This window comes from Mustela nivalis (assembly GCF_964662115.1).
Source record: "Mustela nivalis genome assembly, chromosome: X".
Classification (NCBI taxonomy): domain Eukaryota; kingdom Metazoa; phylum Chordata; class Mammalia; order Carnivora; family Mustelidae; genus Mustela; species Mustela nivalis.
The window spans coordinates 55320623-55333770 of record NC_139040.1 but is presented as its reverse complement, the minus strand read 5'-3'; the positions used below and the strand labels follow the sequence as shown (position 1 = coordinate 55333770).

At 36.1% G+C, this 13148-nt stretch overlaps 1 protein-coding gene across 5 annotated transcripts in view; it reads right to left on the bottom strand.

Annotated features, from left to right (window-relative positions):
* CHM (CHM Rab escort protein) overlaps window positions 1-13148 on the bottom strand; it is a 239583-nt gene that overhangs the window by 17890 nt on the left and 208545 nt on the right. For all 5 annotated transcript variants that reach the window (XR_014306871.1, XM_082715969.1, XM_082715970.1 and 2 more), the window contains one exon: window positions 5467-5565. Coding sequence is in view for 4 of the 5 variants with exons in the window: in XM_082715969.1 (XP_082572095.1) it covers window positions 5467-5565 (99 nt within the window). In the remaining variant the exon portion in view is untranslated. The remainder of the gene's footprint in view (window positions 1-5466; window positions 5566-13148) is intronic.

The following is a 13148-nucleotide window of genomic DNA, read 5'->3' as shown; positions in this document are numbered from 1 at the left end:
ATAGTCATCTTTATCCACACACTCTAATACATGTATATATTTCAAGCATTGATGACTTTTACAACCTTAGACAAGTTAGATTTTAAATCTTTTTTTTTAAGATTTTATTTATGTATTTGACAGAGATCACAAGCAGGCAGAGAGGCAGGCAGAGAGAGGAGGAAGCAGGCTCCCCGCTGAGCAGAGAGCCCGATGTGGGGCTCGATCCCAGGACCCTGGGATCATGACCTGAGGCGAAGGCAGAGGCTTTAACCCACTGAGCCACCCAGGCACCCCGACAAGTTAGATTTTAAAAAATTATTTTGATTACTAGTAAGTTACTTAGGTATAACTCCAATTGTGTTCTCTTGGATTTCTATTATTTCTCCAGAGCAATATCAAAGTGCTTCTGAACACATTCATCTTTAAATTATGCCACTGGAGAAGATAATTTTTTTTTTATGTTTCACATAAACAAACAAACTTGAAAAATTATTTATTAAGTCAATCACCTATACAGCATTGAGAGGTCCAGAAGAGGCAAATCTATAGAGACAGGAAGTAGATTAATGGTTACTTAGGGCTGAGGGAATTGGGGTGAGGGATTACTGTTAACAGGTGTAGGGTTTCTATTTTAGATGATGGGGATATTCTAAAATTGACTGTGGTGATGTTTGAACCATTTGGTGAATATATTAAAAAAACATTGAATTTTATAGTTTGGGTGAACTGGATTATATCTCAATAAAGCAGTTATTAAAATAGTATATATAAGATTAAGATATTGATACCATAACTCACTAACGCTTTGTCTTACTGGATTACAAAAGTAATGGTAACCAACAACAAAAACAATGTTGTGAGACGTAAAGTTGTTTTTAGCACATATTCTCTCATTTAACAGTGAACATCTATTATGTGTGTTAGGCTTGGGCTAGGAGATAGAGATGTACATATAAAGCAGACTTAGTCCTTAGTCTCCTGATTTTTCATGTTTCCTAATACAGAGGGGCTAGCATACAACAGACATTCAAAGAACAATTTCTATATTGATTTTCATCCTGTTTTCAGGATGAAATCAGGATATAATCAAAGTATGATGTGCTTATTAAAAGGTTCAACCTTATTAATACCTAAAACCTATTCTTTGCTATCTTAATAATTATTTCCTTGCCAGTCTTCCTTAGAAATGTTATAATTAAACTTCCTTTGCTTGAAAACAGAAAATATTGTTGTTAATATATTTACTGACTATAGGATTTTCTTTAGCCTGAATCTGAACCAAAACTCAAATTCTGTATAATGATAAGAACGGATATATATTAAGATTACTCAAGACCGCAGGGCACCTTGTGAATCATAAAGAAAATGCAAAACGTGTAATTATCTAGTTAAATATTTCTTATTGTTAAGTTGGTAATCAATGTAGTGAAATTCATAGCTAACTGCAGTATTCAATTAGTAAGAATGCCCAATTCAGGATAAATAGGGTTTCGTTATATTTAATTTAAAATATCTCCACTACAAGAATACCAAATATGTTATTTTTCTAGTTCATTATGAATAATCCATAATTATTACTGTGATCTGATAAAGAAACTCTGAATGGAAGAAGTGATCCCTTATGAGGTCCCTTCCTAATGCTAAGATCTATGAGTCTAAGGTGCCACTAACTTCATGTGAACACATGACAGACTGTGAAAACTATTTACTGACAAAATAAAGGAACACAAGAACTCATATTTCACAGCTAAAGCCATATGGCTCTTAGTAAACTTACTAATTTTAAGTTTAGTTTCACTAAATCTTATGGGAGGATAATTAAACATACAAACGTATCATTTGTAACACCAGACTCCAGGAGCATTGCAGAAAAGTGGGCTAAGGTCTGGAATTCCTTTAATATTGCTCAGTCCATTTCTAAGCATACATTAAGAGAGTTTATCTTGTATTTCATGAAAGTTACAGCTCAAAGGAGGACTTTAACTCAAAAGAAGTTGGGGAAAATGAATAATCCAATAGATTATAGGAAATAAATTTCATAGATGTTGAAGCATTGAGAAGGAACCATGAGGAAGATGAAAAGTTGACAAAGGCCGAAGATAAATGCTCTAAATAGAAGGGAGTTATCAGGCTTTGACCTTAAAACCCTCAAAAAGACATGTAATTGCTTCATCTTTCTTGAGGTCAGCTGGAAGGCAGAGATAGTTGAAAAAATAACATGCAGTTTGACACCTGCTACAGAGGTGTCAAAAAAATATTAAAGCTGCTGTTTGGCTAGGAATATATCACCAAATCAGGAATAGAAGTGGTTTTCTGTAATAGCTCATTTCATTAATTATATAGTATAAATGACTGAACAAGTAATAGGTAATTTAGAAAAAAGATCTTAGGCAAATTAAACTGGGTTAAGTACAGAATAAGGTAGGCAGAAAAAAATCAATGGCATACCAAATACAAGCAATAAATGGCCTACAGTTACAAGCCGTATTTAGGAAGAGACTATTAGCAACATAGCAGAGTAGCATGAGGCCAAGAGTGTAGGATACTGTCACAGCTGTGACCTAGTCTGGATATAACACATGCAAAAAGGAATTAAGATAAGGCATTTGACTTCTGAGCTCAACAATTACCTAACATCCTTATCAGCCACAGACCTCAAAATAACACCTCTAAGGGTAATTGTGTTTTTAGGTAGTTTTGGTTTTTTGAGATGGGAAATGGGCGAGATGGGATGAGGTAATTCCACATGCCATGTACAACCAAGGGAAAAAGAGAAAGAACTTGGTACAGTAATGATACTACATTGTAGACATTTCAAGATATAGTACTAATGAAATTCTTGTTTAAACTCATATAGAAAATCTCAATTTCCTGGGTAAAATAAGAAGCCATTTAGCATAATACCATTGCTCACTCAGTCCTCTGAAGGATATTCTGAAGTCTGAAAGAATTAATCCAGGCTGGTGTGAATGGTGAGCAATTACCTAATTTTCTCACCTGTACAATCAGGTTCATTAAACATAAAACACCTGAATCTTCTCTGGACTAGAAAATAGGGAAGGGTTTAGAGATCTTTGATGTTCTTAAAGGCGGCTAGGAGGTAGGGCTCTTGGAAGTATTGGTACAACTGCTTCTTAAGACAGCATATGTCAAGAGCTCCAGCTCATAACCTTAAATGTGAAAAAGTAAGTAGAAGGAATAGAGGAATACCATTCACAAACCGACTGAAATTTCTTAGATACATCAGCAAAGAAGTACTGTATTTGAGAAGAGAACATTCTCTTTTATGATAAATAAACTTCCTTGCAAGGTAATTAGGCAAACTTTCACAAAGGTTTATGAAGCACAGCACTAAACAAAATGTAGAACTCAAAAAGAAAAAAAAAATAAGCTCAAGAAATGTTATTCCTTTGGCACATATTTTAAAACAATCTATTTATAGTGCTCTAAAGCATAAAATTTTGTAACACTATCAAGTGATTAAAACACAATAATAAAAGCCATTAATCTATGAAAATAGGTGCTTTTGCTACAGAGAAGAATGTGCTTTAATGCACTAAAAGTTGATGTTGCTCATAAAGTTCTTTTTCATTTAGGCAGGAAAATGAATTGAGCTCTTTCTCCAGGTGACTTTGCCTCTTTGACCTGCCATGGCCCAGTGCTCACTTTATCTGGTGATTCATTTTCAATAACTCCAACAGTATTTGTTCTGACATTTTAATTAAAATATGACCACTACCTCATCCTGATGATAAAAAGGCCTATGTGTCAGTGAAAACTAGCTTTTCAGTGCCTCGGTGCACCTGAGGACCTCTCGGAGCACATAGTTCTTACTAAAGAATTTCACGCAGGTTCTAAACAATACATCATTTCAAAATGGGATCACTTTAAACATTAAGATTAATGTTTAAAAATCTAAAATGACTAGAGGATTCTAAGTAATGAATATGCAATTTCCTCAGCTTTTTTTTTGTTTTGTTTTTAAGAAAATTAAATGCATTTAAGAAGTGAAGAGCAATGATACAAGGTTCCAATCTAGTATATTATTGGGACATCACAATATGAAATTTCAGAAACAAGGAAAAAAATTGTTTTTAAAAGCAAGATAATCAAAGCCAAAGATAAATCCATGATTCTGCATTAAGTTTGAAAATATTATCATGTATCATAACTTTGCACTCAAATTTTTCACAATAATCCAAAAATTTATAGAAAAATTTCCAATGAATAAAATGTAAATAGGAAACAAACTAAATTCCAAACTAAAGTGAAATAAAGTTTCAGATTTCAGGATTTTATTCATGTGGCAGAAAAAGAAAAAGAAATTAATTATATTGACATTAGTTCTTAAAAATCAGTTTTTTTCTGTAAATATAAATGCCCCACTATATACTATCTCTACATTAGGAAAAGAAGACACATAGGAGATGAACTAAAAGAAAATACAACAGGTAGGAGTAAATAAATGGTTGCCTGAATAAGCATAATATCCAAAGGAAAAAAGATGTATGACTCAGTGAAGAAACTGGTCAAGATTCAAGTGGACATGCACATCCTAAAATGAAAATCAACCTCATTTCATATAAACCTCACTTAATATAAACTAATAATATCCATTAGGCTACTTTTTTATCATTACATACAAAATAAACTACAATTTGCTCCATTTATACCTACAAGAGCTCCCCTATGATATGAGGAGAAACATTTAGAAATTTATGGTTGAAAAACACTTTTCCACCATGAATAAGTAGCATAGTGGCATATATATTTTGAGAGCTAAATATTTATCACATCACTAGCAAGCTATACATTAAAGGACAATTATTAGAAAGGATTCCTACATTTGTCAATTAATATATCATAATTATTTAAGATAATATTAAAATATTATCTCAATTTTTTAAATGAAGGTAACTTTTTCTGATAAAGGTATACTTTTTGTATAAGATCTATAAAATGAAGAAAATTATAAGAAAAAAAAAGTCCAGGGTGCCTGGGTGGCTCAGTGGGTTAAAGCCTCTGCCTTCGGCTCAGGTTATGATCCTAGGGTCCTGGGATCGAGTCCTACATCGGGCTCTCTGCTCCTCAGGGAGCCTGCTTCCTCCTCTCTCTCTGCCTGCCTCTCTGCCTACTTGCGATCTCTGTCAAATAAATAAATAAAATCTTTAAAAAAAAAAAAGTCCATAATTTCACCAAAACTGAGCGATTTACAGGCAGTCTTTTTTTCTTACACATGTATGTATGTATGTATATAAATGTGTATCTTTTGCACTTTTACATGTTGTGTGTGAAACATATTATTTTTCCTTTACCATTACAGAGTGAACATTTTCCCATTTTTAGGAAGAGAATGTGCTAGTTTACGTTACTAAAATGTGTAAGAACTATTTCTGAACAGGTTGCAGAAAACTTAATGAAATACCTAAGGAGTAAAGTCGTTATATTACCTTTTCATCATGAATCACTGATTGTTATTCTTACCTATCTCTGTTTCGGTATATGGAGTAAACAATTTCCGCACAACTGGTTCTAAATCTTCTCTTGCTGTTTTAGAAGACGTACAAGTCAAATGAACCAAATCTGTTTAAAACAAAAATATCTTGAGTTCCTGCTTAAACACATTTCACTGCATGATACTATTTTCAAGGCTCTAAACTGGGGCCAGGGGAAATAGAGAGCTGAGCAAGTCATGGCTCCTGCCTTTAAGGAATTTATAATCTAGAGATGGGGAATATGTAAAAATCATAACAATATTCTATATGTGTTAATAGCTAAAATATGTGTTAACTATTAATTAAGAGCACACTAAGACCCAAGAAGAGGAGGCAGTTAGTGGTTCATTTTGTAAAACTAGCGGAGTAGAAAAGCTTGGGAAACCATTTATTCATAGAAAGAGCTTAACTTATCCTTATAACATTCCCAAAGAGGATGGATAAAGGATTGCTAAGCAAAGTAACTGTGTAAAAAAGATTGAAAATGGATTATTTATTTACTTAGAGAACATACTTAAGATTCTTCAGATGGAAGAATCCATTTAATATAAACTTTACTGATAAGTTAATATATCTATTCATTGTAGGGTTTTCTAAGAAACATTTTCGGGGAACACTGTTGTCTTAGTTTGAGTGATACATATACTCTAAAGTCCATGAATGACACAAGTTAAAGCAGTATATAGTATTTTCAGAAATCCCAAATCATTTCCTTTTTACATTTACATATTCATGGGGCCTGGCCTTGGAGAATGTGTGCATGAGAAAATAAATATCATGCAGAAAAAAAGGCCCTTCAGAGAGGTACTGTAGCCTAATACACTTAGAATTGCTAAAGGCCAACACACAAATATAAAGGAAAGGCAAAAAGTTCTGTGTACTGAAAGAAAGGATTAAAGGGATCCCTAAATGGGAGAAATTCTTATGGTCCAGGAAAGGGCCTGGGGCAGGATAAAATAAGAACATAAAGAATATATTAGAAATGGTATAAGTACTGAGAAATTCTTTCCCCTCAAACACCAGTAGAAAAGTATACCCGCTCCTTTTCTGGAAGTTTATACTAGTAGATTTTCTTTTTTTTTTTAAACCTAGGAAGACAGTTCAAAGTTTATCACGGAAGTCAACATCAGAAAGAGATTCTCATTATTATAAATCATTTTATTCTAAGCATAAATAGAGGACTCAATAACCATCTGAGCTACAATAAATTTTGTAGTAAATATTTTTTTCAGGTCCACCAAAAAAATGATATTCTAAGATGGTTTCTACTTTATGTGAGTATAGTTTTTATATGACTGTAAGAGTGATTCCCACTGATCCTGGGATATAGTAAGACATATGATACTAATCATTTCAAAAGATATAATAACCTTCACAACAAAATTATTTCTAATTAACTAAAGTTTTTCAAATGCCATATCTTTGCTGGGGAGTTTAAACTCCCTAGGTAATTGCTGAATTAAATGGGGATATATAACTACAAAGATAGAAATCCCTGATAAAACTTGGGAGAATCTATCCTGTTTCATGATATACCAATATCCATGCTAAAGTTCTCAATTTTCCAGTTCTTCCTACTCAATTGATGTGTACTAGGGAAAAAGCAGATGAACATGAATATAAATAAAAATATATTTTGAATATCTTAATGGTAGACTACTGGTTCCATTTAACAGGATATATAAAAGAAATATATACTGGAATAATTATATCCTTTTGTTTTATAACAATATATCATAGTTTGGTTCAGGGAGTGCCACCAAAAATTTCTAGTTGTCAAGTCAGATTATCAATTTACACTTAATGGGTTTTATAACAATTCTTAGAAAGAGGGGTGCCCTGGGTGGCTCAGTTGGTTAAGCATCTGCCTTCAGCTCAGGTCATGATTCCGGGGTCCTGGGATCTAGTCCAGGACTCCCCGCTCAGCGGGGAGCGGGGGACTCTGATTCTCCCTTTCCCTTTGTCCCTCCCCCTGCTCATGCTCTCTCTCAAATAAATAACATCTTAAAAAACAAAAACAAATTTTGGAAAGAAATACTAAAGATATTCATAACCTGAATTCTAATGTCTGTACACTAATTCAATTAGATGTTACATTATTAATTGATCTACAAATTTAAAGCATAAACAATTATTTTCTCCTTACACTTCCTGCTTTTTTTGTTATGATCAAATTAATATAGACTACTGCTTATTTAGGAAGTTATATATAAACCTCATGGTAACCACAAACTCAAAAGTGTAATAGATACACCAAATACTAGGAGAAAGAAAGCCAAACATAACACTACAGAAACTCATCAATCACAAAGGAAGAAAGCAAGAGAGGGAAAAGAACTACAAAACAACCAGAAAACAATTAACAAAATGGCAATAGTGATACCTATCAATAATTACTTTAAATGCATTATGTAACTTTAATTCTTCTTCACAAAATTAACTAGCTCAATAACTGCTAAAAGTGATTTAAAATTAAAACAGGAAACAACATGTGTTGGAGAGGATGTGGAGAAAGGGGAACCCTCTTCCACTGTTGGTGGGAATGCAAGTTGGTGCAGCCTCTTTGGAGAACAGTGTGGAGATTCCTCAAGAAATTAAAAATAGAACTTCCCTATGACCCTGCCATTGCACTCCTGGGTATTTACCCCAAAGATACAGATGTCGTGAAAAGAAGGGCCATCTGTACCCCAATGTTTATAGCAGCAATGGCCACAGTCGCCAAACTATGGAAAGAACCAAGATGCCCTTCAACGGACAAATGGATAAGGAAGATGTGGTCCATATACACTATGGAGTATTATGCCTCCATCAGAAAGGATGAATACCCAACTTTTGTAGCAACATGGACGGGACTGGAAGAGATGATGCTGAGTGAAATAAGTCAAGCAGAGAGAGTCAATTATCATATGGTTTCACTTATTTGTGGAGCATAACAAATAGCATGGAGGACAAGGGGTGTTAGAGAGGAGAAGGGAGTTGGGGGAAATTGGAAGGGGAGGTGAATCATGAGAGACTATGGACTCTGAAAAACAATCTGAGGGGTTTGAAGTGGCCTGGGGGTGGGAGGTTGGGGTACCAGGTGGTGAGTATTATAGAGGGCATGGATTGCCTGGAGCACTGGGTATGGTGAAAAAATAATGAATACTGTTCTTCTAAAAATAAATAAATTAATTTAATTTAAAAAATTAAATCAGATGGGCCAAATCCTTTCCTAAAAGCATAACACTTATTAATACCAATCAACAACTATTACTAAGATTGCAGAAGATACAACAGAAGTGAAAACATTATCCATTGGAATCATGTGATATTAAAACTCAAATTGTTGTAAACCTTGGCTCTGTACCTTTCATAAACTATGCTCCTTTTACTTTTTACTTCATTTAGCAACTGCTTAAAGTCTTAATTATCTTAAAGATTATGAAATGTATTCTCTATCACAATTTCTCTGCTGGCAATAATACTCAGATTTGATTGGCATTAAAGAAACTTAGTGCAAAATAAGCTTTAATTCATAGAACATAACAGTAATACTTGAAAATTTGATGAATGGAGGTGCTAGTCACAATCAGTACAACGGAAACAAAGGTATCTGAATTTCACAAGTCTGACATCACCAACATGAAACTAGAAATACCACCATGTTTTCAGTTCTCTAAAACTGGGATTAGAACACTGGTCTCTCATATAATAAGCTATTACCCTTTAACAAGTTTCAGTTTTTGTTCTGAAATACAAAGAACCAGGATTTCTACTCGGAGTTTGCATGACAATGAGCACATTTGAAAGTGACAAAAGTGCCCTCAAACACAACTAGTAAAAGAGAAAGAGAGAAAGAGAGAGAGAGAGGGAGAGGAAAGAGCTCATAGGGAAATGCACAAGAACAGTTCCCCAAAGCCATTGGCTGGAAAATAGGAGGGGCTGATTTTCATGAATTTTTGCAAACAGTGGGCTCAAAGACTGGACTTTGAGAGGTCCACAGGCTTGGCTGGGATAGAGCCCTGAGAGCACTGCCCTATTCCTGGAAACAAGGCAGGCAACTAATCCCAGAACAGAGTGCAATCTGAGGATCACCTAAGGCACACAGAAGAGAAACTATTTACTCTTTTTGGAGCTCATATGGGAGAGGTGGCATTCACAGAGACAACTCTCTTGGGACAAAAAAGCTAACAGGCACCGTTTCCACCCCCTTCCCCCTCATAACAGGCAGAGAGACACCTGCTGAAAGCAACTACTCAGACACTGTCTATTTAGCCTGCTTGCTCCAAATCCCAAGTACCTGCACTCTAGAATGATTGCCCTCGTTCAAACCTGCATCTGTCCCAGTACCATGAGACCCTCCTCCAAAAGACCAGTGCAGGCCCCCACAAAAGAACTTCCCTACAGTTTGGAGTTTTAAAAGTTAGCAGGCTTGGCTGGGATAGAGCCCAAAGTGCACTGCACTGCTCCAGGCAGGCAAGCAACACAGAGATAGCATGAAAACACTGATCTGAGTAACACTTGGAACACAAAAGAGGAAATTGTTCCCTCTTCTGGGAATGATTACCTGAGAGCAGCAGCACAGAGACCACTCTCCAGAGACAAAGGACCTGGCTGGCACCATTTCCCTCCTCCACCAAGTCCTACCCAACCTGCAGTCTGCTGGTACTACTTTTCTCCTGCAAATGTGTACAAGTCCAAGTGCAACAGGCCCCTTGTTCACAAGACCAATAGAAATCCTCACACATACCACATATACTGACCAGAGAGTTCATCAAGGCTTCAGTTCTAGTGGAAGTAGCACCAGGTCTCATTTAACAAGTAGGCCAGAGTATGCCTAGTTAAAACTCCCTATACACTGGCCAAGATCTAAACAATTCCCACTGCAGGCAAGGAGAGCCTTTGCAGAGGCTTGCTTGAAGGACAGAGCAGTGAAAACAAAGCAGCAGAGGGCACACTGCATACATCAGAGACACTCGCCGGGCCCTGGACACTATCTGACCTATTCGTAAAGCCATTACTCTCAGGAGAAGAAGACACAACAGGCTTTTCTAACACAGAGAAGAAAACAGAGACTTAGATAAAATGCCAAGTCAGAAGAATTCATTTCAAAAGAAATAACAAGAAAAGATCATAGCCCAGGATAAAACTGAAACAGATAAAAGTAAAATAACCTGGATATTTTAAAGCAATGATCATAATGATACCAGGCTTGAGAAGAGAATAGAAGACTTCAGGGAGGCCCTTACCACAGAGATAAAGGGGTTAACAAATAGATGAAAAACGCAATAATTGAGATTTTTTTTTTTAAACTGAGATTCTAAAAAGACTGGATGTAATGACAACAAGAATAGAAGAAGCAGAGGATTCCCCTTTCTTCACATCCTCTCCAACAGATGTTGTTTCCTGTTTTGTTGATTTTGGCCATTCTAACAGGTGTAAGGTGATATCTCAATGTGGTTTTAATTTGAATCTCCCTGAGGGCTAATGATGATGAACATTTTTTCATGTGTCTGATAGCCATTTGTATGTCTTCATTGGAGAAGTGTCTGTTCATATCTTCTTCCCATTTTTTGATATGTTTGCCTGTTTCATGTGTGTTGAGTTTGAGGAGTTCATTATAGATCCTGGATCTCAACCTTTTGTCTGTACTGTTATTTGCAAATATCTTCTCCCATTCCGTGGGTTGCCTCTTTGTTTTTTTGACCGTTTCCTTTGCTGTGCAGAAGCTTTTGATTTTTTTTTATTTATTTTATATAGAGAGATCACAAGTAGACAGAGAGGTAGGCAGAGAGAGAGAGAGAGAGAGGGAAGCAGGCTCCCTGCCGAGCAAAGAGCCCAATGCGGGACTCGATCCCAGGACCCTGAGATCATGACCTGAGCTGAAGGCAGTGGCTTAACCCACTGAGCCACCCAGGCACCCAGAAGCTTTTGATTTTGATGAAGTCCCAAAAGTGCATTTTCGTTTTAGTTTCCTTTGCCTTTGGAGACATATCTTGAAAGAAGTTGCTGTGGCTGATATCGAAGAGATTACTGCCTATATTCTCCTCTAGGATTCTGATGGATTCCTGTGTCACGTTGAGGTCTTTTATCCATTTTGAGTTCATCTTTGTGTACGGTGTAAGAGAATGGTTGAATTTCATTCTTCTACATATAGCTTCCCAGTTTTCCCAGCACCATTTATTGAAGAGGCTGTCTTTTTCCACTGTATATTTTTTCCTGTTTTGTCGAAGATTAATTAACCGTAGAGTTGAGGGTCCATATCTGGGCTCTCTCCTCTGTTCCACTGGTCTATGTGTCTGTTTTTATGCCAGTACCATGCTGTCTTGGTAATCACAGCTTTGTAATAAAGCTTGAAATCAGGTAATGTGATGCCCCCAGCTTTATTTTTGTTTTTCAACATTTCCTTAGCGATTCGGGGTCTCTTCTGATACCATACAAATTTTAGGATTATTTGCTCCAGCTCTTTGAAGAATACTGGTGGAATTTTGATCGGAATGGCATTAAAAGTATAGATTGCTGTAGGCAGTATAGACATTTTAACAATGTTTATTCTTCTGATCCAAGAGCATGGAATGGTCTTCCATCTTTTTGTGTCTTCTTCAATTTCTTTCATGAGTGTTCTGTAGTTCCTCAAGTACAGATCCTTTACCTCTTTGGTTAGGTTTATTCCCAGGTATTTTATGGTTCTTGGTGCTATAGTAAATGGAATCGATTCTCTAATTTCCCTTTCTGTATTTTCATTAGCAAAACAGTAAACAACATGTGTTGGAGAGGATGTGGAGAAAGGGGAACCCTCTTCCACTGTTGGTGGGAATGCAAGTTGGTGCAGCCACTTTGGAGAACAGTGTGGAGATTCCTCAAGAAATTAAAAATAGAACTTCCCTATGACCCTGCCATTGCACTCCTGGGTATTTACCCCAAAAATACAGATGTCGTGAAAAGAAGGGCCATCTGTACCCCAATGTTTATAGCAGCAATGGCCACAGTCGCCAAACTATGGAAAGAATCAAGATGCCCTTCAACGGACAAATGGATAAGGAAGATGTGGTCCATATACACTATGGAGTATTATGCCTCCATCAGAAAGGATGAATACCCAACTTTTGTAGCAACATGGACGGGACTGGAAGAGATGATGCTGAGTGAAATAAGTCAAGCAGAGAGAGTCAATTATCATATGGTTTCACTTATTTGTGGAGCATAACAAATAGCATGGAGGACAAGGGGTGTTAGAGAGGAGAAGGGAGTTGGGGTAAATTGGAAGGGGAGGTGAATCATAAGAGACTATGGACTCTGAAAAACAATCTCAGGGGTTTGAAGTGGCCTGGGGTGGGAGGTTGGGGTACCAGGTGGTGGGTATTATAGAGGGCATGGACTGTATGGAGCACTGGGTGTGGTGACAAAATAATGAATACTGTTTTTCTGAAAATAAATAAATTGAAAAAAAGTAAATAGCATAAAAAAAAGAAGCAGAGGAACAAATGAGTGATAAAGAAAATAGAACAATGGAAAATAATGAAGCTGATCAAAACAGAGAAAGAATTATTGATCACAAAAACAGACATGGAACTCAGTGACTCTATCAAATGTAATAGCATTCATATGATAAGACAAAAAAGAGAGAGAGCAAGGGGGCAGAAGGTTTATTTGAGGAAGTAATAGATAAAAACTTCCGTAATTTAGGGAACA